This window comes from Daphnia pulex, chromosome 1 (assembly GCF_021134715.1).
Source record: "Daphnia pulex isolate KAP4 chromosome 1, ASM2113471v1".
NCBI lineage: Eukaryota > Metazoa > Arthropoda > Branchiopoda > Diplostraca > Daphniidae > Daphnia > Daphnia pulex.
The window spans coordinates 208307-236133 of NC_060017.1; the positions used below are offsets into that span (position 1 = coordinate 208307).

Below are 27827 nucleotides of genomic sequence, written 5' to 3' on the forward strand. Positions count from 1 at the left end.
ATTGCGAAGGCTGCTGATACCTCCAAAATCAAACCAAAAATGTTGACTATCGAGTTATTTACCTCTACGATTTTGTAACACTCCCAACGAATATTCTTTCAATTTTCAAAAGAACATTGGAACTTTTGAAAATGTATGCATACAACATTCCGATTTAGCCATAGTTGACGTATTTTGAAAGCTTGCAACTAGATAATAACCAGTTTTTTTAGCTTTTAAATAACCTACCACCGTATATAAGAGGGCTTTCAAAAATCTAGCTTAAACTAGATTATGACATCTTTACATAAAAGGTCTGATATAGAAAGTATCTGATTTCTTCATAAACAAATCAATCTAATCAAACAAGACCATTATTTCCTTTTGAGCATTGGGAAAATCCAACGTTATTTCCTTCGAAGACTTTATGGGTGTGAGCGGTCATAAAACTTTTCTAAATTGGCTGCAATCCCATTCAAAAGTGGGCAAGTTCCACATTTTTTTTTTCTTTTTATGGATTTCATTGCGCTCTCCTAACACACACACGTCCACCTGACCTTGCAGAGTCTACCGGGTATTACAGGCTACGGATAATAAAGATTCGTATAAATGTACAGGGCTGGTGGACAGAAATATGCATATACAAATAAAAAGACAACACATAACAGAAACTAGTACTAATTAAGCTACGTGATGCGTGAATTGGAAAATAAGTCTAGTAAAGGTAATAAGTCTAGTAATTTTATCTCTATTTTAAATATGGCTTAATACCAAATTAATTTGCAAGCGGACGAGTGAAACTGGACGACAACGATTATGCTCAACTCTATAATTCTGGCAGATACTTGAGCGAGAGGCTGTTGGGTTTAATATTTATTGACTTGACGACCAACATTCGTGCTTATTCTCAAATTCACGCAGCACGTAGTGTGTGTGTGAGGAAAGCGCAAAGAAATCCATAAAAAGAAAAAAAAAAGGTGGAACTTGCCGCCAGGTGGGATTTTGGGAGGATAGTTTCCCATCTGCGAGTGTCAATGCCCGGCAGAAATCGTCGATCAAGTTTGCGACCGTTGATCAAGTTCCCGGAATCATCAAGGGTTACATCCTATCATCGAGGAACTGAGATCGCGGCGGCTGTGGATCAAGTGTTTCTGCCGGGACATTTCAATTGCCATACGTCGCCATTCTGCGGAAAAACTCTTAATGTTACCTGTACTGCCACAGTTCACGTGTACGACATTCTCAATTTTATATTATATAGTCTATTATGGTTTTGAAGGATTTGACTTGAGTAGGTGTAGGTTTGTGACGAAAATTTAAACAATAGACATTTATTGTAACCGCGAATGGTGTTTTATTTATTTATGTTGTTTTGAATGGTTCAAAATGATGACAAAATGTTCACAAATGAATCCTGCTGTTGCGATTACGAATCGAAATTTCTTTTGGCTGGATTCGAAAACTGCCAAATCTTATCGCTGAAATGATGTGAAATGTATATACATTATTAGACCAGAATAGAGTTTACAAGAACTAATTAGGGAAATAAAAATATTTACCGATAAATAAACCACTAGCATGATGACGCTTGCAATAACTAAAGCGATTCCGGCGGCTAAGAAGCACCATCGGCTTATATTGAGTGCGTTAATCACATTAACTGCCAAATCGACGTCGTCAGCGCTAGCCTGATCCAGTACAGCCGTCTTGATAAAAATACAAATAAAATGTTGTTGTAATCTGAAGACGAATAACAAGTTGTGACTTATGGAGAGAAATCACTTTCCTTCCTAGATATACCTCATTGATCCAAAAGACAGGGAAGATTGTGTTGCTAATATTAAGAAGTTTTTGAGGGACGGCATATCTTCGTACGTCGATATTAATCTGGATGCGCTCGGAGATAAAGACTGGCACAGCCGTCAGCTAAACGAGATTTTGGAAGACAAAAATGAAGTTTTTCAAGTTCCTATGCAAATTAGAGCTTTTAAAGATCAATGCTGAGTTCATTACTGGTTCAAGATCTATATGAGTTTCGTGCCATTCTTTAACCGGATGTACTCCAATAAAAGCATCAGAATATTTCGGGTCGCCCATGTAAAAGTGGGGTGTTGACAGCAGGATGGGGGCCCCTGTAACGATTCACAACCAAATAAACCAACAAAATTGAACCCAGAAAAAAAATTATAAAAAAAAAAAATTTTAATAAAAAAATTCATTAAATGGATAAATCCAGAAATTATTGTTTAACTAACCGAACTGACAAGGCCGCATATCGAGAATGCCAGCGCTGAAGCACAGGGTAGGATCTGTACTATAATCTCGACAATAGCAAAAGTTTTCCGGGTTTTTGTCATCGAAAACCTCGGCTGGAACGGTGAATCGATTCGATTTGATTCCCATCGTCTCGATGTCTCTCTCGTATGTGGTGTATATGGACCTATAGACGTTATATATGAACTTAAGGAATCCCAAAATTTCCATGTATATTAATATCAAAGACGAATCATACCGACATAGATCCGTAACGAAGATGTAGGTTTTCTCGGCGACATCCACCAACGGTGGGTAAATGGCTCCGTCAGTACCTTCATTCAAACAAATACATTTTCGAAAATCATTGGTTATTTTTCAATATATTTTTTTCAAATATTAATAGATGCTATAAAACCTACCGTTTATCATATTGCAGTAAGGGTCATTCCAGTAGTTCAAATTTTCTTCCCCCTTCCACTTTCTGATCAAACCTAATTTGTCAAGTCCATTTGCCCCCGATTCTACAACAACCTCTCCATCATTGGTATTATTCACCTACCGTAACCACATTTTTTTTTAAATATACAAGTAAGAAGTGAAATCCATTTCTGATGTATCAGTTAATTAAAAGGGCGCAGACTTACTCCGTAATAATATCCGAAGCGTGGGTCTTCAGGGAGCTTTGGATGATGATGGTATTTGAATCATTAGTTCCTGATAACAATATGTATATCATAAAAAAAAAAAAAAATATTCACCGGTGGCAGCTGGACGCCAAGCAAATCGCTCAACATTTGAATAATCTCAATGTATCCGTCAAGTTCCCATCCATCGAAGAGCATTTCTCCTACTGTGCGCGTCATAAATGGACCCTCGCCGATCGACTTTAGCAATTGGTGCATACTAAGTGAAAGTTCTCCCGCTGATTCAGGCGGTGCGTAATCCACAATCAATGAGGCTAATGTCTGTGAAAAAAGAATTTGATTGTCGATTGTAAAATGCCTTGAGAATAATATGGTAGGCTAAATATTAGCCAACAACGTACAAAATAGACGGGATTGACAGTGACGATTATTGCGTCCAACGGGGTTTCATTTTCCGTTGGTTCGTAATAGTAACTTCCCTCCTCCAGGTAAGTCAGCAAACCATCCTTTTCAGTGACGTTGAATTTGACACGTTTTTCACTGAATGGAAATTTGCATCCGTTAAAATTTGACTTGATTTAAACAACTCAATTTAAATAAATAATTGTGCCCAACTTGATCACCTAAAAGTGAAAGGTCCTAACTGTGTTAGATTGAAAACGACGCTATTGTCAGTGGGATCGTTGCAATTCGTGCAGTTGAACAGGAAAAACTGTAGGAAGAACGGAACCGGAGGACTCTTCCACACTTCGAAAAGGGCTTCATTCTCTGCCGTTATAATTGCTTGCTACAAGATTTTAATTCGCAGTTGAAAATCAAATTATAACGTGTTATTGAAAAAAAGCCAAAAATTCGAATAGGCCTACCGAAGTGGCGATATCGGGAACGAGAATCCAGCCCAACGTCGATGAGAGTATAATGACAGCGACACCGACAGAGCCCACGATGGCGGTCTTCACCATGTTGGAAACCATTTTCCTCTTTTTTTTTTAATTGCACAAATCGACTTCTTCCTGGCCGCGAAACAATATGAGACCTGCTCAAAGCAAGTTCGTCTCTTCGGGTCTGTCCTCGTCTCTCATAAAACCAAATTCTTTTTTACTATATTGCGTTATCAGTAAATTTACAAGACGATTTGTTCTGTATTTTGGGTTGCAGCGGAAAAATACAAAACAATCCTATATCTCGTTTTACTTACCTATCTTGGCATGTGCATGCTACGTTATCCGAAGGGTTTATTGAGGAGTGCATGCATCCTTTTGCTTTGTTTACCTTGGATATATGGATATAGAAATGACAATCACCTAAGGAACACTCGTATTAATCGGCAGTTTTCCCAACTTGTTTGCTTTTTGCTATGACGCTTGCATTTAGTTACAGTCTGTCTGTAGCCGATAAGCTTGATGGAACCGCCAATGAATGCAACGTCTGATATGTTCCCTCCCCAAGAAAACAAAAAACACATTTTAAACTTCAAGGGTAAACTTGTTTGTTTTGATCTGAAGTTGGTCGACGATTACAAGCTTGACGTATAGACTGGGTGTGTGGTGGAAAGAGAAGCGCTTAAACGATCAACTGGTTGGTTCAGCTTTATCAATTTTTATTGAGTATATATTTACTCTTGCGTCTTATTTGAGTAAAATTCTCTATTATTACCGTTACAAAAAGCTCAATAAGCAACCTCAACTACAAAAAGTAGCACATTAGGCAGCAAACGTTCAATCTATTTTGATTTCTGCTGTTGTATTCTATTTCCAAGATCTCTGTCAATCTCAGTTTTATTTTACTTGACGGCGGTTTTTCATTGTGACGAAATTGAAGAAAAGCAAAATTTTCTCTCAGAAATTTAAGAAAGTGTGCATACGCTACTCCTTTCTCAATATCAAATTGCCCTACGTTTCTGTCAAAGAATATCCTTAAAATAATGGGGAAACAACAAATATACATGAAATTTAATCCAGTTATCCAGTTATTAGTGTAGCAAATAAGTATTTGGAGCATACAACGACCTACGTTGACAAATAATTTTTTTTTTAAGTAATTGGTATTTTATAAACATTTCGGTAATTAGAAACGAAATATATCAGATGAGGGCTACGTGATTTTTGCGTAGCAACTCGTTTCAAGTCATCAACGTTATCATCATTGTGAATTGTGGGTTATTTTTTATTTATTATTTAATGTCTCTCGCGTCTCTACTTGTGGACGAACGACATGTTTTAGGGTCAAACGCGGCCTACCGTATATAAACCGCCGTTGTCTCAGGGACCATCAACAGTTTAGCGCTTGCACTCCTCGAAATTTGCTCTACAAAAGCCAAGGTAACTATTTAATCGTATATTTTATGTAACATTTACTATACATTTCTGTATAAATTTACTTGTTGCTTGTTGCAATGCGGTTACATTCACATACTAGACCCTGTGTAGGGCTTCTGTCATTATGCTTGGGTTAATTAAATTTAACATTTTCTTATTCAGTGTAATAACTTTGTAGGACTCTTCTGTTTTTATTAAATTTTTCTTGGAATATTTCTTGCAACGTAGATTACAATCATGATTCAACGCCAGTCCAATTTTTCCCTTCTCGCCTTGGTGGTGTCGTTATTGTCTTTCATTATTGTAAACCATCATCAGTTTTGCCAGGGAGCTTCCGTCGATGGTCGACAATATTCGGGCCAACAATCGAATTTATTGGTGGACTCATCCGTCGCGTCTGATACTTCTGCGTTTGATGCCGAGTCGCCAACCTTGACAGTATCAGAAGACAGCCCATCAAGTCGGGTAAAGCGTCAAAGAAATGCCGACACTTGTGATCGTTGGGGTCAAAGACAATGGCTGCAACGAACCGATGGTTTATGGATCGATGGAACGAGAAACAGCAGAGCTGAAAATTGTCGACTTGCCTGTCGAATTGATGGATGCGGAAGCGGGCGCTGTAGTTCCGGTGAAGTCTTCCGTAAATGTATCTGTTCAGGTTGTTAAATTCAGGAGGATAGAACGGCAAGATTTCTATAATATTCCAGACCATTTATTGTTTCCCAAATTACTATCAGATTTACCCCAGTTTGAAAATGCTTCAGGGAATGCTGCGGTACGTTGATTAAACGTGAAAAAGATTTTTGAAAGATTTTCATAGAAGTACATGCCTTGTAATTGATTTGTCTTAACAAAAAAAAAAAAAAAAAAAAACTGCTGATTTTTCTGCTGGTTGGGTTATCACCAATACACGATTTGTGGGACTAAGCTATTTTCATCGTCTTCAACTCATACTTGTCTATTATATTTATCGTGCAGAGCGACTGTATGAATATGAGAGACATTGAGCACAAAATCCAAGATATCCAAGAATTAGCGAAAATACCCACCGCAACCTTTCTGCTATGAATCCTTAAAAATAAGAAAACGGGAGAAAACAAAAAATTATAAAATAAATTAATCTGTGAGGTATGTTGGTTTAAACAAAGAATGATTTTATTAATTAGAATCGTGTTATACATTGGATTTATTTCAATTAGATCTCAATGGTTTAAAATTTTGTTAATCGGGTTGGCAAGGCAGGACAGCTATTTGCTTCCACGTGCGGCAAACACAACCACACATACACACAAAAACTTAATCAAATGTGTTGAAATTATAGACTATACTATGAGTCATGCAAAAGAGCCAGTGCAACCACATGCAACGTGTAAGGCCATTGTCAACAAACGAGTTTGGTATTCAATCGGACGGAGATGGATTGAAAAATCGCTTGGAGCGACGGGTTATTGATAAGAACCGAATACAAACAAACAACCAAAATTAAACAGGCAGTGAAACAATGACTAGATACGGGGGGAAAATAAAACTGACGACACAAAAATCAAAAGACTTTTGAGAATGGACGGATTAAAAGAAAATATTAAGGCAATAGAAAATAATTTGTAAAAGGTGACACAACTACCCTCAAATGCTATGAAAGAGCATTAAATAAAAGAGCACATGAGAACACGATTGAAAACCCTGGCCAGAAAAAGACGCGTGATGATATGCTGCAAGAAGATGAGAACATTCCAAAAACATGAAGGGGCTTTCAAAGAGTGGGGCCGCGTAGAGAAAATGAACACAAAGAGACAGGTAATTAAATGAGATCAATTGCTTTTTGGTTTTAAAGGTTCGGTCCATACGGCAAGCGCTCCATTACCAGAAATCTTATTGTTACACATTGGGCAAGGCTCCCCACCATCAACAAGCCTATAAATGTATCAAATTGTCTTTAAAATAATCGAATACCGGTATGCAATGGAAGTTAAAGATACGTACTTCATGAATTCCGAACGGATGGCCATGAATTGGCAACTAGGACAGCGAGTTAGATCTTCTTTGATTACGTGCATGCCCTATGACAATCAGAAAAGACAATAAACAATGATTTAGTATATTGTATGATATAAAAAAGAAATAACTACCGTAACGATGCACATGGGGATATGCTGTTTGCACTGAATGCACACCAGCAGCGTCGACGGAATGGCTGTGCTACAGAACGGACACGGGGTCAAGTCATCTTCCGGATCGGTTGAGCCTTTGGGTGGGCGACGGACAGTGCTTTCAATCTTTTTCTTGTACTTGACGTCAAGTTGGTCGCGGTATTCCGGTCTCATTAAAGTGGCCGCATACTGAAATGCTGCGTTCTTCAGCCCCGCCCGATCGCACTCGATGACAGTTGAGGTGAGAATGGGCACAACATCTGAGGGTTTTCATATCAAATCATTAATATCATCGAAACCATTTTAAGTGAATCGAAAGAGAAAGAAAGCGAATATACGCGAGGGGAATTTGGAGATGCACTCGGCCACTCGAATAAGTAAACGGGAGGCATTGAGATGTTGTCCTCGGCGAATGTGCATCCGCACGATGACGTACGAATGTAACAGTTGCAAGTTGTACTCCATTTCCAGCGGAATGATGATATCATGACTACTCAATTCTTTGTACATGTGCTGTAAAAGACTATGAGCGTCTTTGTAGTTCCCTAGTTGGAATAAAGGGGAGAACATTAAAATTACGTGTGGTTTTGACACTTTATTAATTCGCGCCATTTACCGGCATTTTGTTCCTCAGTTGCAATAATTATGGCAGTTTTAGTAGCCTCTCTATACTGACGACGAGCCAGATATAGACGGAATAGATATTTTCCATCCTATAAAATATATACAGCGTGATTGATAGAGCTCGTACAAGTCCGGTTAACGATATTTTACTTTTGGAATGTTATCCTGTTCTCCATTTAAAAATCCAATCAACTGGGTAGCCAAGTGATCATCCTGTGAAGTTGAAACAATGTGGATGGCCGCGTTAATGGCTTTCTCATCATCGCTGCCGTGTTGAGCGCCTTTGAGGAAATACTTGAACGCCTGCCAAAATATATCAGTAAATAAAATGTGTATACAAAATGGGAGTAGCTGTTCACTGAAATCACCTTTTCATTCTGACCAGCCAAAGCATAATACTTTCCAGCGAGCAAGAAATTACGTTCTTGTTCATAGTGCAAAGCAATTTTGTTGAGGTCCTCCCGTGACGCCTGATCTCCCAGAATGTCGGCAAAAAGTTGAATCTGACCGTTTTGACGGGCAACTTCAAATGCCGTTTCGTAGTTCTTTGACATAACTAGGTATTCTAAAGCTGTGGTATAGTCACCCAGTTCCATAAAGAACCTAAAACCAAAAAATTTGATATTAAAAATATTGTCAATGAAAATCTACATAATCGGTCGAGATCCCTTACTTTCCAATCAATTTGGCTCCCTCTGTGCTTTTGGATCTTCGTGCAATTCGCACAGCATCTTGTGGACTATGTAGTTGATTAAGACAAAGTAAGATTGCACTTTCAAAATCACCTGCCAGCTCGTATGAACTAAGCGCTTCTTTATACTGCCCTTGCGACTCCTTGGCCTGTGAAATTGGGAGATTAAATATCGATACACACAGAAAATCTATAAATTTACCTTTGCATAGGCGATGTGAACTTTAGGTTGCGTCACATATTGAATGAGCTTGCTCACTTGAGACCAATTTTTCAAACGAGTATACAGTAAAGCAGCCTGGTCTTTGTTGCCAGCAGTCTCATACAGTTCAGCTGCTTCCAAGAAATACTGCGATTGCAAGATAACCAAAGACAATATGGACAAGTTTCTTGGTAATTCATTGACAATTTAGGAAGAAAACAAACCTTATTGTCCTCCAGTATAGCGGCGCACTGTTTCATTAGAACACGATCGTTGGATTGAACGGCAAGAGAAATCCCTTTACGAATATCGCCAGATCCAACAGCGCTTCGAGAAATTCCCGATTGGCAGATACGTTGGTGTTCAGCCTGATCCGGCCCGTTTTCAACTCCTGCACTCATAGCACGCTCATAGTACAAGAGAGCATGAACGAAGTCGCCCCTAACCAATTACGTTGGTTTGTTAACAATATTTAATGGCCAGAAATAATTCATGAATTCTTACGTTTGTTCCAGCTGCTGAGCATATTCTCGAGCTATTACGCCGATCTTGTGCGGAGCTAGTTTTTCAGCTAAAAGCAAGGCTTGCTCCCATTCCATAACATCGGTGTACATGTCGATGGCAATCTCAGGCTGCGAAGACTTCAAATAACAATCCTTTTTACAAACCAAAATAATAATTTCATCAGCAGCAGATCAAAAAATTTAAACGAAATATTCCGACGTACTTGAGCTTTTTCTAAGTTTCCCAAAATCATATAAATGTGCCCAGAGAGCAACTGAAGGTCTTCAACATGCTGGATTTCTTCCAAAGACCATACCAGGGATATATCGCCCAGATGGCGGTAGATTCTAATTGCTATGGAAAAAATATATCAATGAATAAAAATCGTGTTTGGATTTATCGACGGAAAAGTTAACAAATAAAATTTTACCAAAATCTAGGCGAAAATCGTTAAGGGCTGCATTAGCTGCTTTGACCCACTGATTCGAATCTGCCAGTAGAATTCCAATATCCCACGCATCTTCATATCTGAAAATAAAATTCTCTTAATCAAATTTCAATCGTACATCAAGGAAGAACAGCCTCTCTTATTACTTTCCCATCGCCAAGGAGAACTGCAACGCATTTAATAACTCATTGCGGGACAACGACGACAATTTGCCGTTGGAGCCAATCCCAAGTTCGGGAATGAAAAGTGTCGTCAACTTGGAGGAGGCGGTAAGTAACAAAAGATCTGGTCCTTGAAGTAGGAGAGGAGTATGGCCACTTGCTAGAGGTGAAGAACAAAGTCGTATGATGCAACTCCCTTTAGAGTGAACAAAGTGCATGGGTGTAAGAATAGCAACGCATCAATTTTTAAAAATTATATCTTTTTTTAAAAACAAACCAGTAAGTCTCTCGGCGTGATAGACAAAGACGTCAAGCTTCTCGTCACTCCAAGCCACAAACACGTGACTAATCCGACTTGCCGACTCCCAAAGTAAGCCACGATGATGAACTGGGAAATCGGGAATCCTTAACAAAATTTCCTTGACCTAAGTGATAAAAACAAGTGTAAGTAGACAAGTAGATGAGGCGGTTTTTGTCATTTTCCCGATACCGGAGAGTAAAGGTAGCCGTGATTTTTTATATCCACAGCGGCTAGAAGTGTTCCTGATGTATCATGATAGATCTTTTTCCAACCAACTGCATGGCGATATTCACTGACAGGTTTCCGCTCACTCAGCGAAAAGTACACCAAATCGCCCACCTTATATTTCCGTTGCAATTGTGGTGAGATAATAAATAAAGTGACCACTTTTAGATTATCTTACGCTTGTAACGTAGACGAGACAATCCTTAGCCAACGCATGACTCCCGATCTTGGCTGTAGAGGATTCACGCAAGGGAAATACACCGCTATCCATCAGACCATTTCCTCCGTCACTCGAAAAAGAAGCTTCTTCTATCTAATAATGGATTAAAAACTAGTTATAAAATAATTTGAAATGGAATTTAATGGGGAAAACTCACAAGCTGCAAATGAACTTTGCCATCTACCAAGGCCGCAACGTGTGTTTCATTTAAACAAATCGATTCGACCGAGCCCGCATACTGCAACTTCCGTTGTAAATGACCATTGACCGCAGAGTAAAGCCAGACGTGATTGTTCAAACTATATCATGATCAATAGTTTTCTAATTAGTATTATAACTATGATTTATTAGATAATATAAGTTTACCCAAGTACAATGGCTTTCGGACCACAGGCCAAAAATACAGGCTCCAACTCACACTGCACATTGCAGATGGTATTAAGTGCAACGTCGTACACAGTCACCTGAATTGAGAAATACGGCAGTCACACGCAAAATGTAGTGTAACAGTGAGTTATAACAGACTATTCATATTTTAGATCCTACCTCTTTAAGACTGGTGAGTACAGCAATAGTGCCGAAAGGCTGCCAAACCGATGCTAGCATATTCAGACGAGTAAGGTAGATGTAGACGTTACCGGAACTACCTATGGAAATTTAATTAACCAAAGGGTTGTTAGGTAGGGTAGGTAGGTTAAATTGAATACTGTTACATGTTGCCATGTAATATAAACATGCACTATCACAGTATTACATAGCAGCAGAAAGATTGAAGAAGCTAATATAGTACCTGTGATGGCCAGAAGACGACCGTCATTACTCCACGCACAGCAATCAATTCGATTCTCTTCTTCAACAGAAATGACTGACACAGTTTCTTTTAAATCAAGTAAATCGTAAATTCTGGCACTGTTTCAACAAGAAAAATCAGCAAACAAATTATTTGAGGTCTTTGAATTAATGCTACGTATATGTTATTATTACTTGTTATCACCAGAACAAGCAGCCCGATTTAGTGACGGACAGATAGATATAGATGAGACCATGTCTCGATGGTTCCGTATCTGAAAGAGTTCTTGTCCTATCTCCTTCAAATGGGTGGAAATTGCGATGCAGTATCCTCCGGAAAAACCGATCAGAATATATCCGTCACCAAACCATCGATATGTTGTGATGTTACCATAATTTTGCTGAAAAGCTAATTCTAACGGGTTTTCTGCGTTATTAATGTTGATTAGAATTAACGTGCGACGACCCACCACAGCACTGATCTATACAATGGCAAAAAAAAAAAAAATAATAATATGAAGCGGGTTTCTTCTTGTTCAGAAATTAGATCGCATTCAATACCGTGCTCTCTGCTGTTGAACGTTCATCTTCTTTCATTTCAGAAAACTGGATTTGAGAGGGCTCATTTCTTAGGCTAGCTGTGTGGACAGTGTCACCTTCCAAGGTACTAACTGATAGAGTTTTATCTTCAGATCCCAGAGCCAGGAGATTGTCTGAACTCCATGCTCCTGTTACAATTCGCTTGCTATGTTTTCCTAGAACTGGAATTTTCCGTCCAGCCCTTTGATTGTATAAAAGAACATTTCCCTTTGATGTACCAATTGCTAGGAAAAGACCACTTTTGCCCCAAGCCATGAAACTGAGTGGATCTCTCAAACCAGTTTCAATCTTCTCAGTTTTAAGGCTAGTTGAGTTCCACATGTAAAGAAAGGAGCTGCTATCATTAATAGCTGCAAAGAAGTCACCCTCACAATCCCAGCCAAATCCTGTGCAGGACCTGTCAACAATAAAAGTATTTGTGAGCAATAAAATCAAACCATGTGGTTCCAGTAGCTATACCCAGGCATTGTGATCACAGATTTTTGGTTTCCAAAGTGGTCATATATATGTACGGTGCGGTTTGAGCCAGTAGCTGCCCAGAGAGTACCATCGTGTGTTTGCCATTCTAATTTTACGGTTCCAACGCCGACAGGGGCCTTCAAACTCAATATCAACTGATAGATAAGGGAAGAAATTAATTTCACGAACAAGACATAAACTTTACGGGCCTGAATACCTTTTCGGTGTTAAGGTGCATGATTATTTGTCGTTTAATTATCCATCTGTATATGTTTTTTTGAAAGTACTCTCGTTACCAAGCAATCACTTTGTAAACAAACGTTTTCTCACTTGTTTACATGGCCGCCGTTAGAGGTCCCTGGCAGCACCCTAAGAGAAAAATTTTCTAAAAAGCATTTTGCCATTTTGGTTGTTGTGAATGGAAAATAACGATTTTTCTAGATGAGATTAATTTTTAATTTATTGAAAAAACTGCATAAAAATAAACTATGATTGTAACAGAATATTAAAAAGTTTCAAATTTAGAAATTTTGTTGAAAGTAAGCAGACCGAAGCAGACAACTAAAAAATAATCGAGCAGTCTATCGATACGGAAGCAGACAAGTAGTTGTTGTGTTGACCCATCATTCCATCAACCAACAACATCAACTACGTTCTCATCGTTCAGACATATTTGAAAAATAGTGGTTTTATCTACTGCGAATCTCCTCCTGCCAACTTCTTTACAAGGACAACGGAATCTCCAAGTAAGAATTCGTCAAACATTCAATGTTTTATCGTGTGCCAATCGGTTTTCGACGTATTCGATATAAAATAGTCTAAAGAATCGAAAGTCTAGAGACAAAGTGTCAGCTACAGAAAGACTTAAAATCCTTCACAGTAAAACATAGACTAAATGCTATTCAAAAGAATTATTTGTTGTTTGTGTTATGGAGTCATGATCAGTAGTATTCGAGTTATCTTGTTCAACCTTATTGTTTTGTTATGGTTGTTGTAGACTTGTAACGAGGAATCTAGTGGTTTTGATTGCATTCCTAATATCGTCTGGCTCAAATAGATTTTCATGAAATTAAGGAATTATTATTTGTCCCTAAAAGTTTAGAAAAACATTCATTGTTACTTTGTTAGGTATGTAGTTACCTGTGCAGATGAAAGATATTAAAACTTGTCATTGAAATCGACTTTCCAGATTTCCATCTTTAAATCTAGAAGAAGGTTATCAACTGTGTTATTTGCAACAGCTATGTTGTAAGTCTTAGGCTATTTGCCAAAGAGAAGTTTCAGAGTCTTCCTCCATTTTTTCTTACTTACAGTTTTTTAAAGGAAAATATTTAGTTGGAATTAATTTTGGAGTGTTTTAGGCATTTAACAAACTACAAAAAAAAAAAACATTTTCATCCTCGTGGTTCTATTAATATTATTTCGTCATTATCCCACATAAGCAAGCCTAGCCGTACTTTCCATGAATTCTTTGTTTTACATGTTTCTACTGGGATGCCACGTCGAAGTTGAATGTGAGGATTTTCTAATTCATGGTGAACTGAATCTAAATTTTGTCGGATAACGGAGCCCACTTGGACGAGGAATATTTAAATTAAAAATCAATTCAAAAGGAATTGTCGTATGTTTTGATCTCGGCTGTTATGCGCGAAAGAAATGGGACTCAGTTCATACCGTGTTCTTGTGCTCTCTCGTGTTTGCATAAACTGCGTGCTGCTGGGTTAGAGATACCTCGTTCGTTCACTTGTTTGGTTCATTTCATTTGCTAGCCATTTAGAACTGCGCCGTTTTCTGCTGCTCGTGCCCCATTGCACTCTATTCACTAGTTAATTAGCAACGTGTCATCATTTCCCGCATTTTCTTTTTCAAATGAAACCACTTTTTCGATTGAATGTTTTCATGTTGGCTCATTAGTGGCTCTTTTGTCAAGGTTTGGCTTGAATCTACTGCCATTCATCAAATGAAGTGGCGTGTTGCAGTATGCGTAACGAAGGTTATGTTCCATGACGCCCTTGGCTGGTTCCCATAGCCCCTCGACTCATTATCGCCTTTCTGTCGCATAATGTCACTGTATACATTCGCAGACTTGCAGATTGCACTGCAAGAAGATGCGCCCAATCACCAGCTACAGGTTTTTTTAAAAGCCATATCCACTTTGGGCATCTGAGTCGATCATGCCTATGCCTCGTTGGGTTTCCATATTTTACTGTTGATTTTTCGCTTGGCAACTGGTTCCAAATCTCGAGATAATGAGGCTACTGTATAATACTTTGACTAAAGATCTACCGGTGCTTTAATAATGGTTCTGTCTCATTCTTGGAATCTACCAGGGTTTTCGGCGGGAAAAAGGATTGTTCATGACTGCTATCAGTTACGAACAAGAGAGAGGATATTAGGGAACAAGTCGAGTCAGCCGATTAGTGAAGGCTTTGTTGTATACCAAGGATTGGGGTCCACGAGATTTTCTGTACAAGCTTAGTAGTAGACGTTGACAATCTAGCGCTCGCATCTTCAAATAGTTTCTGGCTTCCCCTGACCGTATAGAAAACGGCTGGTGAAAGCGAACAGAAATCTCGTTCTTTGCTTCTTTCCGTTCATTTCAATCCCTCTAGTTGGGCTGGGGGTATTCTGTAATTTCGACCGAGGCTTTCTGTACTAGATTTTATCTATCGAGCAAGAGCGTGTCATCTCGAGACAAGAATCGGATCAGATGGCACATCACCCTTCCCCATTTTTCAGGTTGCGTAACATATACGAGTTTGCCCATTGCTGATTGTCCTATTCAGAGTGACTGCTATAGACATAATTATGACCCATTCTCTTTCGGTCGAACACAGATGTTTCTTTTTTGTTTTTGTGTGGCCATTTCTCGATCTACTCATTTCTTCGACTTTCCGAACCGACTTGTGTTTTGTTGCTGGTTGTGTCGTGTTGGCTGTTGTGGCGTTGGATGCACTACCAAGCCACCCTCTCCACTTATCGATTCGTTGCCAGACGGAGTGGGTGTGTCGACGACCTCTTTCACAACATCGTCATCTCGCTCTTACGTTGCTCTACAGCGGGAAAGGAAAGCGGGTGGCATGGCGTTATGAAGAACGGAAGGCGGCCGTGCCTATGGCTATACTCAAATGGGCAATAACACGTCGTCCTCTCTCGCCCTTTCTCATTCCCGCTTCCTCCTTCTCTCTTTCTACTCCACATCGGCGTTTTTGATGAAGTCATTAATGAACGCCAATACAGTGTATCGACATGACTGCGACCCAGACTGAGGTCAAATTAAGGAGGGAGCGTTTTGGTGGGTGGGTGGAAGAAGAAGAAAAGCGTTTGCAATAAGTCTACTACTGTACATGGTCATACTGCTGTTATGTTTCCTGTTTTTCTTCCATCTCTTTCTTGCCCCGTTTACCGCCTATTGATTAAGGCCTGCCGGCTAGTTCATTTAATCCGTATCCACCAAAGAGAACTTGGGGATAAAAAGGTGGTGGATGAAGAAAAAGGGATCACTCCCTTAGTCGTCGATATTGCCCAAGCTTTGCTTTTGACCATTAAGCTTCCTATAGCTCTCTTCGGATTCTTGCTACGTACACCACCCCCCTCTCCTTCTTCGACGAAAAAAAAATAGACTAAAGTGGCGCTTCAGAGTATTCGCTCCTCTCTCTGGCACATAGGTTCTATACATAGTGTATACACAAACAGGGAAAGAAGAAAAGGATAAGGGAAACAAAAGCAAAAAGATTCAATTAGTCCGAGCAAGCAAGCGGACCCAAGTCCATTACTCGACGAACGGGTTGTGTCGAAGAAATATATCGGGGTATCAGGCTGACAGGTACTCGGTCGTAGACCGAGAAAAGAAAAAAAAAGGGGGGGGGGGATCCTGATCGGTTTGTTCTCATATTGTATCCATCGATCGATCAGCCAGCACTCACAGATTGCTCTCGTTATTTATGACTCCTTTTCTTTTCTTGCTTTTCCGTGATTCCGTTTGGATCGGCATGGATATCTTCTTGTTTTCAATCAGCTCGATGGATGCGTGCGCTTGCCCGATGGAAGTGCCGTTCGACACCCACCACTGCAGATGGATGTACCCCCATCAACAGTGAATTGTGCCCCAAAAGGGAACCATTTTGCTTATTGGAAGGTCAACAGAGCACTGTTCTATACATAGTGTCGCCGAATCTTTTTCCGTTCGCAATAGAACTTAAGGTATAAATCAATCAATGCAGAAAAAGTCCGCATTAACGGAGAGTCTCGGAGAGAATAGGCAGCACGTTGTGCGTGCCATTCATAAACCCTTTCGGTTCAAGGTTCAATTGAAAAGTCGCATTTCTTTGGTGGCTGTCGTTTGAAAGACGACAGTTAGGAAACTTGATGAAACTGGTGAAAGCAGCCAAGTAGAAATGACCTGGCAAACTTGTTGCTCTTGGAAAAGAAGCAGACAACAGGTTCATCAGTGTTCATTTCAACATGACTCGTTAATTGACTCGCTTCGACTTCTCTTATTCGTAATGAGGGTCACACCCATTTATCTGTTGATTCCGTGATGAAAGGCAAGCATTCTCTTAACGAACGAGGAACAAGTGAGACGTAAACAGGGGAATAAAACATGCTAAACTCATTACTAGTTGAGTAGCAGGTTTATGTTTCACGTCGCCTACTCTACTACAGACCCGATTCCCGTCGAATTTCCCAATTGACAAAGTTACCTGTTGTTTTGTCTTTGACAAGTTTATTTCGATTGATTTTGGCTCAACGTTGTATGTGCTGCATGGCCTCTGGCGCCTCTGGAAACATCTGATTTTCGGAGGAATCGTACCACTTGGCACTTGCTGTCGATTGCGATCGTTCTTGCCTTATGATAAGCAGACGTCGTCTAAGAACTGCATAGGTCATAGCGCAGTCCTAATATTGGCAATCGATGTCCTTTGATTTGTTTTTATTTTTTCTTCTTCCCTTTGCTGTATAGTTAATGTTTTAGAGAGAGAACGATTGTTGTCAGTCTGCATGTCGTCTGCGAGAAAATGGGGTAACAATAGACGCTGGTGAAATGTTGAAAACAAGTTGAGAGTTGGCATCGGGAGACAGATCTCGCAACTTTGGTCCAAAATGAACGTGAATTTTAGTTCTGCATCTGACGACGTATTCCTTTACATACGGAAATGCGAGGAAGTTGAATGAAAACTCTTTTCACGTCCCTCCGTTTCCCCATCAGCAACTCTTTCAAGTTGTAAATCGGCCCCAGGGACGATTTACTTTTGAAATGTTGTTAATTGCCTTCTGTCACCGATACAGAGAGATCTGTCACGAGTCCACTAGGCGTCGCAAACATTTGATCAATGGATAAAAACATTAGGACGTGACATATAAACCCAGTCCGGAAATGGAATCGCGCGCCAGAAAAGATTTGAATAAGTAATTGTGAAAGCATCGAAAATCGCACTCGGCTTTTCCATTATGCTTCTTTAATGTCGGGTTAGCTCGGAGTAAGTCACACTGTCTGCGTCGCTCGACATGTGCATTTGATAACAAGGAATAAAGACATCAAAAAATGAGTCGGCCCGGACCAGCGCATGCGCCCCTCGGCCCTCCCGCCTCCGAAGCGTCGGATGGATAGACGAAACGGAATAGATCCAGTCTTTGGGTGACGACGACGCCGGTCGATGCAAGAGCTACTCTCTGACACTGTCGAGAACTTCCTTCTGTGAATACATACGCACCCAGCCAGCCAGCCAGCCACACACACACATTCTCGGGGATAGCTTAACGCGCCTGTGTGAGTTGGTGGCGTTGTGTGTCTATTGCTCGCTCGAGTGTGTCCCATGCTCTTCGTATAGACATAGAAGTTTGCTGCTCGTCTTCCTTGCTGACCAGTCGACAACATCTGTTCGAGCAGATCAGGTCACATTTTGCGTTGCCCGAAAATCTTCGATCGTCGCTTGTCGGCCCTTTTCGTATTTGCATTTCCTTCCCCGTATCCCCCACGCTCAATCACCAGTAAGTGCAATATCTTTCCAACTTTTTTCTTTTCAAGTTGAAATAGTGCTCGTCGTCGTCTACTCGGTTTATCTTTATTTGTGTGAACAGCTCTAAAGTTATGTCGGTTGTTTCGTCGGGTTCCGTCGCATCGAATTTTCATAACACAAGCACTTTGAGCTTGTCCGGCTCCACGCAGGACAGTCGGACCAGAAAATAGGCAACTTGAAATGGAATGGAAAATTGGGGCATGGAGGAAAGCCCGGCATAAAACGGAAATAACAGCAAAAGGAGATGGAGTTGCTGTTGTTGACGAAAAAGAGAGAGAGACAGAAAGAGAGATAGAGAGAAGGTCTAGCAGTATAACTTTTTACGGCTCGCTTTGTTTTTACGTCCATTGTCTTGTTGTTTTTACGAGCGTTTGAATAGCCCGGAATAACCAAGTAACTTGGCCGGCTCTCCAATAACCAAAAATGGCAACCGATGTCGTTATCTAATCTTATTTAAAGTTGAGACCATGGAATACAGCGAAAGAGCGACACACGGAAATACGTACGTAGATGGCATAAGCCTCGGACGTGGGAGCATCCGTATCTTTTGGGTAATGGATCGAACGAACTTGTTGAAACGATTCTCTCTCCCTCCACCCTATCCAGTACATTTTAAAAAATAAAAAGGCCCGACATGACACGTTGGGTTTCAGTTGGGAAAGCAGCCGGTTGTTGAAACTCGGGACCCATAAAACATTTGTTAAGAGCCGATTGTTGCTGTGTACCGAAAAAAAAACTGGTCCATGCGAGATTCATCTACGCCAGTTTTTTCTAGCGGGAAAGAAAAAGACCTTGTCGGCGCACGACGGAATTTGAATTTCATCATCTAGCTGCTGAAGATGACATCAGGGAAAGGGGGGAGGGGTTCCAGTCCTGCCCGACCTTTTGTTACTACAACGAGCTATTGTCAAGTCTTTAGTTCAGCTGTACGAGTTACTAATATTATACTACAATGGACGTTGAAGGTTTAGATAGCTTCCATCCATCCAACTGTCCGTGGGTCCACATCCATCCATCCGCCAAAATGTCCCGGCGGGCTGCCTCTTTCCCATAGCTATTGTGTAAATATATATAACGTATATAACTATATATATATATGTATCCATACATAACCATCTGCCGACATGTTCCAGCCCCATTTCTACATGGTCAAACCTCCTTCTCTCTACAATAGAAAAGAATCGCACATTGATAGTATAGAACGGCACCAAAAGATATTCATTTCTATATCCATCTAAATAGTATTAGTCTTTGTGTGCAACAATGGAGGCTTGAAATGCTCAGATTTGATGGATCGGCCACTCTTGTGATACTTTCCAGTCCCTGTAAACGTGCATTTACCTTGTTTCTATGCGCCGATTTTTTCTTTTCAACTTGACTTGGTTGAGAACAGCAGAGTAAAACATAAACTTTTGAACATACTCTTTCATAAGATGTCTAGGCCTCTTGATATACTGTATACAGTATATGTACCTATGTTGGTAGGGTCGTAGCCATGTTTGAGACAGACTTTGATGTTTCGCTTTTTTTTAAAAAAAAAAAAGGTCTTCTCCAGAAAAAAAACCTTACAAGTTGTCGAAAAGGCAACCCAACAATTTACCCTTTTCTTTTTTACTTTTGTTGCCTTGATTTGTCTTACGCACGTCGTCTTTTTCCTTCTTTGTCTCAGCCGGAGATTTTTGGCGTAAAGACTTTTTTTTTTTTTTTTTTTTTTTAAGAAAAAGTCCATGCTTTTTAGGTTTTTTTCTCGGGCTAAATACGGTATGCAAATCGGCTTACGGGACGACATGATGACTTGTTTGTTCTGTCTCAGCACTAACGTCGTCTTGCGTAGCATTTTCCTTTCCCCTCCTTCATAGATATACTCTTCTTTCTGTTTTTTTTCTTTCTTTTGGGTCAGTTGCTTTTGTGGTTTGTGTTGCGGCATGATCGCGAGTCGTTACATGCCTATAGCCCCCCGACTTTGTTCCTAACCATTGTATAAGATGGAGGTGAGAAAAAAGGTCTAGTCAACTGAGAATGTCGGCTAGGAGGGAGGAGGGACTTGAGAGAAGATGCACGAGTGCGCCAGAGGTTGTTTAGAGGAAAGAACAATTGATTGGAGACGTAGCAAGAATCAATTTGTCCGCTTTGTGTGTGACGTTTGAGTGAAACCAACCGTTTCGCAGATACGGCAGGCTTAAAAGACAAGATGTGTTTTCTCTCTTTTTCTTTTTTCTCTTTCCTTTTTCGTCTATTTGTCTTGTCTTTCCGTGTTCTGGCTTTGAAAATGACTTACTCTCTCTCTCTTCTTCTCTCGAGAAAAAAAATCGATTCATCGATCCTTATTTTGGTTAAATTTTTGGTCTTGTTTGATTTGAGGCAGAAAAGAGTGGGGGGTCTGGTCTGGTCTGGCCAATGGTAGAAATACAAAGAGACAGAACGATTGGACCACCGTTGAAGAATAGGGATGGAAGCGAACGGAAGCGAGAAAAAGAAACACACGGCATCAAAGGCGCACATAAAGAAACTGTTCTCCATCTGATCAAATATTGATCACGCCAAAGCATTAAAGATTGACGAAAGAAATGTATAACTAAGCCCAGCTACGCAATATGCATCTTATTGTCATAAAGAAACAAAAACAAGGGGGAGGGGGGAAAGAAGTCTTATCGGCTTCCGCCATTTCTGATTTAGATTAGACCCGGCGAATAAAATTGGTCTCCATATATATTGATATTGGGTGTTTTTCATCTCGACAAAAGCGGAGATGCCTGCTGGCGGATTGTCACAGGCTTGGCGGCGTGTCTACTTCTTTTGCTCCTTTTCGCGTTTATGAATAAACCCGTCAACACAGGGGGGAATGTAACATGGATGCGGATGAGATATCCATGATCTGGAAACTATATTAATAATTAATATATTGAGTAGCGGATGCATTATGTAGAAGGCAGCGAAGTAGACGTCTATAGCAATAAGGGACAACAAAAAAAAGCCGCAGCATACCGAATTTGACTGCACCGGTTGCCTTGTGACCTATCAGAGGCCTACAAGCCCTCAAGGCTTGGGAAATCCAACGGCGAAGAAGAGATAGAAACGTTGCTGGGCCTTCCATAAGCCGCTGTAGCCTACGCGAGGGGGATTAGATAGTTGCCTCTATACGCCAAAGAGCTGTTTGAATCGATAACCAGAAATGAACCCAACGACAGACGAAGAAGAAGAAGAAAAGACTCCCGAACAGAATATATATATATGTGTGTACACCAACCATACAGCCTGCCTGGGTACTGTGTATAGCAACTCGAAAGACGTTCGAAAAAGAGAGTCTCTCTCTCTCTCTCTCTCTTCCACTTATCCATCGATTTATTGATTCGGCTCGGTTCGCCAAGAGCTAGTCCACGCTCTTCTCGTTCGATTACGTACGCGTAGACATACACGGCGAATAGATTGTGCCATATTGTATACCTACGCATCAGAAGTTGATCGTTATTCTTGATTACTTTCTCCTTCTTTTTATCAACTCTCTAATCGATATCGTTTTTTCTGGCTGTACCCAGTTGGCCTCATCGCCTGTTACTATTCAAAAGTAACCCCCCCCCCCCCCCCAAAGCAAAAAGCTAATAAAATTTGCTCCTTATCCGATATTGGTCATTCATTCTTATTTTTTCTGGTCCTCTTTCGGAGAGGGTCTGGCTGTCTGCTTCTTGCAGAATTCCTCCGACTGGGGTCCAACTCGAGTGTTTGAGATCACTGTGAATGAAACAAAGTAGCTGATACAGACAAACGTTCTAGACTAGTTTTTGTGCAAACAAGGCGGAGGTAAGAGAAAAAAGGGAGAACTTGGCACGGAAAAGGAGATGATAGCCGAATGGTCTGCACAAAAGGAAATAGTCAAAGTATAGACATCATCAATGGGGAAAAAAAAAGAAAACAGAATCAGCTGCTGCCTCCCTCCTACTGTGTGCTGGATATAAAAGAAAAGAGAAAAAGTCCGTAACAATTGCAATTGGTCTCGAGTTGATTCTTTCTGGTCACGTCGCCTTGGCCGACCTCTCCTGTGAACCATTCCAAGAAACGTCTCTAGAAAACGGACGAACAAATCAAATCACATTGCCAAGATAAAAACAGAGCAGGGAAAAGTGGTGAACAAAGAAACTAGCACAAACTACAGCACAAGTGGCATACTACACAGCAACCTCGTCGGTACATATCGAAGCTAGAGGCAGCGATGATTGTCCACCATATCGTTGCCATGTCATGTCAGAAATTCCAATTGGCGACTCCATTTGCGAGCGACTGCTGCAAATTGCAGACTATCCAACTTGTTTCCAAAGTCTTCGTGACACTCCCGCCGTTGTTGTGAAGACAAGCGATGCACACATCAATAGAAAACAAAGTAGGGGGAACCCGATGACTTTTCCGATGGCAGCAAGGACGAGCCTATAAAAAGACGCTGGCGTCGGGACGTTGTCTCGTATTGATCAACTGTTGCTCTTTCTTCTTGTTTGCCTTCCTCTGGCAATCACGAAGAAAACTAGTGTCTTTCACAGTTTGTGTGTCGTGGTTCTCGTGATCATTGCGGTGAATGGGTCGCTCGGCTCTGTCTTGCTCTTAGCAGTTTGTTTACGCCCACGAGAAAATGTCTTAAGCCACAAGAGAATGAGAGGAAAACACAGCGGAAGGAAGACTGAGACTTGGGCTCCTTTGTATTGGCCGAGCTTTACAAACATTCTATTTTCATTTCCCGCGTATGACTGAGCTCGCGCTGATTGAATCGGTCGTGCGCAGCACATTGGAATGTCTTCCTTCTTCTTCTTGCTTTTTCTCTCCTATTATTTGAAAGGCAACAGGCCTGTCGTAACTTAATCGCGCGCCTGGTTGCTCCAATCCAATCATGTCGTTGCCTACCTCTTGTCTACCACTTTTCCCGCCTCTTATTCAAACGAGATGGGTGCAATTGGTTTGGACCGAATAAGTAACTTTAGATTGGACGTTAATCGCCCAACTTTGTTGTTGGCAACTCGGGCGTGCCATTATAGATCCACGAATAATAATCATCAACATCATAATGGACGTTGGATCGATAGCGCGCAAGAAAAAATTGCTGTCTTTCCTCATTAGCTGACTCTCGTTTTTCCCCCTTTTTCCTATTTCATAGGTGAACTGCTGTGCGAGTCGCTGCTGCTCCTGCTGCTTCTTATTGCTGCCGCCGCTTCTAAATAAGCGCAAGTGGTGGTCGATCGAGCTTCAGTCCACAAGGGTTCATACCCTCGTCGTTTATTGGTGTGCGTGAGCTCAACTGGTCCATCGACCAGTCACCTGCGTGCCCAAGGCTTTGCCGGCCATTGTAAAAAAAAAAAAAGAGGTAAAACAAAAATGACAATTTTTATGGCTGGGTCATTTCGAATTCGATTTCTTGGAATCTCCGGAAGTCGGAAGATTTATTTATTTATTTTTTTCTCAGTCCCTTTTGGGTGCCTAATCTAAATATGATTTCCCTTTTATTTATACAGGAGGCGTAGCGTGTAGTTGCTGCTGCTGACGTCGCCCAACAGTTGACTTAACGGTTGGACGATGGCCGACCGGCCGCCGTTCGCGCTGTGGTTGCCATCGGTGATTGTGTGCGCCGTAGCCGCTGCCGCCTACTGGAATGCGCTGCAATGCGGTTTCGTCTTCGACGACATCTCGGCCATCAAAGACAACAAGGACTTGAGGCCGCACACGCCCGTCTCCAACCTCTTCTTCAATGATTTCTGGGGCACGCTCATGACCAAGGTAAGAAGAAAAAGAAAAATCCATTTTCGTTTTGTTTTCCTCTCTCTCTCATGCATCTCTTTGTCCCCATCATTTAAATCTTCTGCGCCATTTCAACTCGCCTACTTCTAGGCCTGACCAATGCAACTACGAAATGGGCGATCCCGTTATTCACTCATTATCGATCCGTTTGTAAACAGGACGCCGGGGAACCTATTTGAGGAGAGGGGTGGTGGGAGTTGGGTTGTGAAGTAGACACTTTTTCTTACTTTCGACTGACGTCTGTGCGGTTGTAGTGCCTGTAGTAGTGGGGCTTTGCTTGCAGTGGTGCGGAAGAAGTTTGGCGGAACTATTTTGATCGCCTCAAAAGCCTCACGTTTCTCTCTTTTCCTGGCTACGGGCGTCTATCGATCGCGTGGGGCAATCGAAAACTCACGGAGCGAAACCGCGTACACAGTGTAATTCACGAGGGAAAAAGGAGAGAGAGAGAGAAATAGCCAAAGAGAGCACTGCTGAGACGGAGAGCGTCTGCCAACCTTTGCTAATTGTCGGTAAATTCGTTCGACATTGACTGTGTGCGACCTCTATATTTCAGCTGCTTCTCAGCAAACAAAAGAACAACAAAAACGGGGGATAGGTGAGAGATGGCGCTCAGGTGGGCGGACCTTTCCCTTAGACACACCAAACCTTCCTGCGGAAGAACGACCTTCGCCTCGAACTTTATTGGGATGAGATTTTAATCTTGGCGCACGGGTATAGCAGTGCCCCAGCACACTTCCGTGCTCTTCGGATCCCCTTAGATTCCAAACCGGATGATCATCTGATCAGGTCAAGAGAGCAATTTACGCTTTCGGCACGTTTACAAGAGGCTCGTAGAAGTCCTTCTTGGGTGGTTTCAAAGGCAGATTTTACATCTGGCCGTCCGCTCATTTTTCCCGACGACGGATTTGTCCAGGGCGTCGGATGCATCCTTTTTAAAGAAGGGAGGGGGGCAGTATGAAACGAATAAGGACTAGGAAACTAGCCGAGATTGCCCTAGCAACACCACTGACCTCTCGTCCCTGATAGAGCTAGCAACGGAAATTCCGCTCCTTCTCTTCCCATCCAAGTAGGCTGATCTCCCCGTTGGGGGAGGGTCATCCATTGACAGGAACGAATCCATCTGTTTTATCGCTCGGTGGTTCTCCGGAGTTGTCTGGAAGAACGAACCTTTCCGAAGGAAATTATCGAGCTCATACTGGGAGCAATTCGATCGAATACGCACCCTGCATACCAGTCCGCTGAGGTCGCTTGGAGCAGTTGGTGTAAGCAACGGAACCACAACTCTCTGTTGTCTGGCGTCAAGGAGGTATTAGCTTTTCCTTGTTAATTTTCGTTCCAGCAAGAGCTGCAGCACGGTGGGAAGGAACCCTCCGACAACTATTCGTATGAAAGAGTATTGACGCCTTTTTTAGACGAAATGCCGATTTGGTGGCGCATCCATGTTACACAGTCCAGCAGGGCTCCCACGAGCTCCAATTTTCAGGCGTTGGTAACTGTCGACCATCAGGGGGTCTTATCTTATATCTTATTATATCTGATTATATCTTGCTTTAAAGACACAGTCAATGTCGAACGAATTTACCGACAATTTGTAAATTGTTCGAGCGAGCTTTAGCTCGCGATGAGCAATTTGGATTGTTGGGGGAATGGAGTGAAGACATTGACTGTCTTCTAACCACCCATCCCGCCCACTTCATTCCCGTTATCATTATGTTATTTAACTTGAATTAGGTGCAGCATCCGATTATTGACGGCCCACTAATTCCTCTTTCCTTCTATCTTTTTGCTAGATACAACAATGATAGCCGCAGATCCAATTTCGACCGTGGCTCACCCAATCCCGCCAATAAAGGCGATCAGAACAACAACAACAAATAGGCCATTTGAACCATGGATCACCTTACACATTTTCCGTTAAGCCAGATCCACAGTTTGTTTTTGCTTCCAATTCTGATGTGTCTAAGGGAAAGGTCCGCCCACCTGAGCGCCATCTCTCACCTATCCCCCGTTTTTGTTGTTCTTTTGTTTGCTGAGAAGCAGCTGAAATATAGAGGTCGCACACAGTCAATGTCTTCACTCCATTCCCCCAACAATCCAAATTGCTCATCGCGAGCTAAAGCTCGCTCGAACAATTTACAAATTATAAAATACGATTCGGAGAGGGCGTTTCAATTCTTCCTCCTTTTTTCCGCCCTCTTTCTTGTATTTCTCGTAGTACTGTAGTACAGTAGTACAGCAGTAGTAGTTTCTCATTCACGTCTTTTCCTCCCTTTGCACTTGTTTGGATTCACCAGTGCTCTCCCATCCCCCCTTACTTTCTTTATCCCAATTTTGTGGGATGCCAGACATTGTATTTTGTTGGAATCCTGCGACACAGCGGTCAAGTGCCGGGCGGAAGCCGTGTGGGAAGATGATGAATTGTTCTGCAGCTTTTCCGTCCCCACGTACGGTATGTACTGTACGTAGGTGGGATGTATAGCGCAATGGCAATCGGCCGGAACGACATCCACAACAAGTTTGTTTTTGTTGTTTGTTTTGTTTGTTTTTTTTTTCCCTGGGAGGTATCTTTCTAAACCCAAAGTTGCCATGATCAAAGAAGCGCGATTGCGAGTTTCAAGCGGGGAAAACGACGCATATCAAAAGCAAAAAGTTTACTCCGCGTCATGGAAAATGGCGATATACTCAATCCACTTACCTGTTACTCGCACACGAACGGCGTAGAGTGGGAAAGGCTATACGCTGGGCTCTCTCAGTTTATTGCGGAAGGAAAAGAAGGGGGAGGGGAAGAGATTAAGATCAAAATCAAACCAAACAAACGTGATATTTTCGTCATGGCAAAGAAAAATCAGAATCTAAAAAAAGAAAAGAAGTGAAGCGCAGCGACCAATCAGCGAACTCGTTTCTGTTGCATTGATCCCCTACGTAGGTTACTGTTGATAGAGGATGTCATTGATCCTAGCTCTCCATCTCCCGGCCATTCTTTACGTATCCATCAAAGAGAAGTTTTCCTTTTCTTTTCTTCTTTCTTTAAAGAAAAATGGGGGGGACACGGAGGACGACAGAGAAAAAGACTTTCAAACTGGAAGGGAACTGTGTGTGAGGGCCTGGAAACGAAAAACAAAACAAGGAAGTAAAATCGAGCGAGAATGGACCGTGGCGTACTAACAAAGTCCCTCGCCATCAATATAAAGTTTCCCATCATCTAGTATTAAAGTGCTAGTGGGCTCAAGAAACGGTCCCGAAGGAACGGCTTCATTACCAAGTCATCGTCGTAGATCGCCAAGTTTCTCATGACTCGCCCTCTTTTGATTCTAATCTCTCGGCTCTCGCCCGGCATCAGTCAACGAGCTGTGGGTGCCGCTCCTGCTGCTTGCCACTTGCCATCATTCCAAATTTCTTCCCACATAAATATTCCATCGCCTTGAAGTAGGAAAGGAAAAAATTTAAAAACAAAAAAAAAG

General features: G+C 41.4%; 3 protein-coding genes and 1 long non-coding RNA gene across 5 annotated transcripts in view; 2 read left to right on the top strand and 2 right to left on the bottom strand.

Moving 5' to 3' along the window:
• Positions 1–1427: 1427 nt before the first annotated feature.
• On the bottom strand, positions 1428–3963 carry LOC124188382 (platelet glycoprotein 4-like). The gene is made up of 12 exons (XM_046580969.1): positions 3746–3963; positions 3503–3666; positions 3281–3419; positions 2994–3200; positions 2880–2915; positions 2655–2790; positions 2492–2567; positions 2235–2419; positions 1993–2111; positions 1780–1905; positions 1539–1685; positions 1428–1457 (listed from the first exon to the last, which is right to left on the bottom strand). The coding sequence occupies exons 1-12, from the start codon at positions 3851–3853 to the stop codon at positions 1452–1454; spliced, it is 1449 nt and encodes a 482-aa protein (XP_046436925.1). The 5' UTR covers positions 3854–3963; the 3' UTR covers positions 1428–1451.
• Positions 3964–4339: 376 nt separating this feature from the next.
• On the top strand, positions 4340–5520 carry LOC124189323. Its single transcript, XR_006872616.1, has 2 exons — positions 4340–5200; positions 5426–5520. It is a non-coding gene; the product is annotated as an uncharacterized LOC124189323 (long non-coding RNA).
• Positions 5521–6365: 845 nt separating this feature from the next.
• LOC124189206 (WD repeat-containing protein 19-like) lies at positions 6366–12948 on the bottom strand. Its single transcript, XM_046582024.1, has 25 exons — positions 12789–12948; positions 12572–12726; positions 12074–12509; positions 11708–11994; positions 11514–11632; positions 11270–11370; positions 11090–11187; positions 10881–11022; positions 10682–10816; positions 10468–10617; positions 10255–10402; positions 9963–10173; positions 9799–9896; positions 9592–9722; positions 9369–9520; positions 9089–9305; positions 8865–9011; positions 8645–8811; positions 8340–8574; positions 8122–8274; positions 7964–8060; positions 7686–7892; positions 7327–7607; positions 7181–7257; positions 6366–7111 (listed from the first exon to the last, which is right to left on the bottom strand). Exons 1-25 carry the CDS (start codon positions 12807–12809, stop codon positions 7009–7011), a joined length of 4068 nt encoding a protein of 1355 aa, XP_046437980.1. The 5' UTR covers positions 12810–12948; the 3' UTR covers positions 6366–7008.
• Positions 12949–13139: 191 nt separating this feature from the next.
• The window catches only part of LOC124189222 (protein O-mannosyl-transferase Tmtc3-like), a 53040-nt gene continuing 38352 nt past the window's right edge, over positions 13140–27827 (top strand). The window contains exons 1-3 of one of the 2 annotated variants that reach the window (XM_046582025.1): positions 13140–13317; positions 23729–23935; positions 24084–24345. In XM_046582025.1, coding sequence (XP_046437981.1) covers positions 24145–24345 — 201 coding nt within the window. In that variant the 5' untranslated portion in view covers positions 13140–13317; positions 23729–23935; positions 24084–24144. Of the gene's footprint in view, positions 13318–17402; positions 18563–23728; positions 23936–24083; positions 24346–27827 lie in introns of those variants that run through there. The other variant, XM_046582026.1, reaches the window with a different exon arrangement.

What these genes read in the sequence shown, in the direction of transcription:
- LOC124189206 (XM_046582024.1), bottom strand. Translation starts at nt 12,809, where the DNA reads ATGCACCTTAACACCGAAAAG. An exon ending in TCTGTGATCACAATGCCTGG is followed by an intron (nt 12,510 to 12,571) that starts GTATAGCTACTG and finishes TATTGTTGACAG; the next exon opens with GTCCTGCACAGGATTTGGCT. An exon ending in GTTCAACAGCAGAGAGCACG is followed by an intron (nt 11,995 to 12,073) that starts GTATTGAATGCG and finishes GCCATTGTATAG; the next exon opens with ATCAGTGCTGTGGTGGGTCG.
- LOC124188382 (XM_046580969.1), bottom strand. Translation starts at nt 3,853, where the DNA reads ATGGTTTCCAACATGGTGAAGACCGCCATCGTGGGCTCTGTCGGTGTC. An exon ending in TTCCCGATATCGCCACTTCG is followed by an intron (nt 3,667 to 3,745) that starts GTAGGCCTATTC and finishes AAAATCTTGTAG; the next exon opens with CAAGCAATTATAACGGCAGA. An exon ending in CTCATATAGATCTTGAACCA is followed by an intron (nt 1,906 to 1,992) that starts GTAATGAACTCA and finishes AATCTCGTTTAG; the next exon opens with CTGACGGCTGTGCCAGTCTT.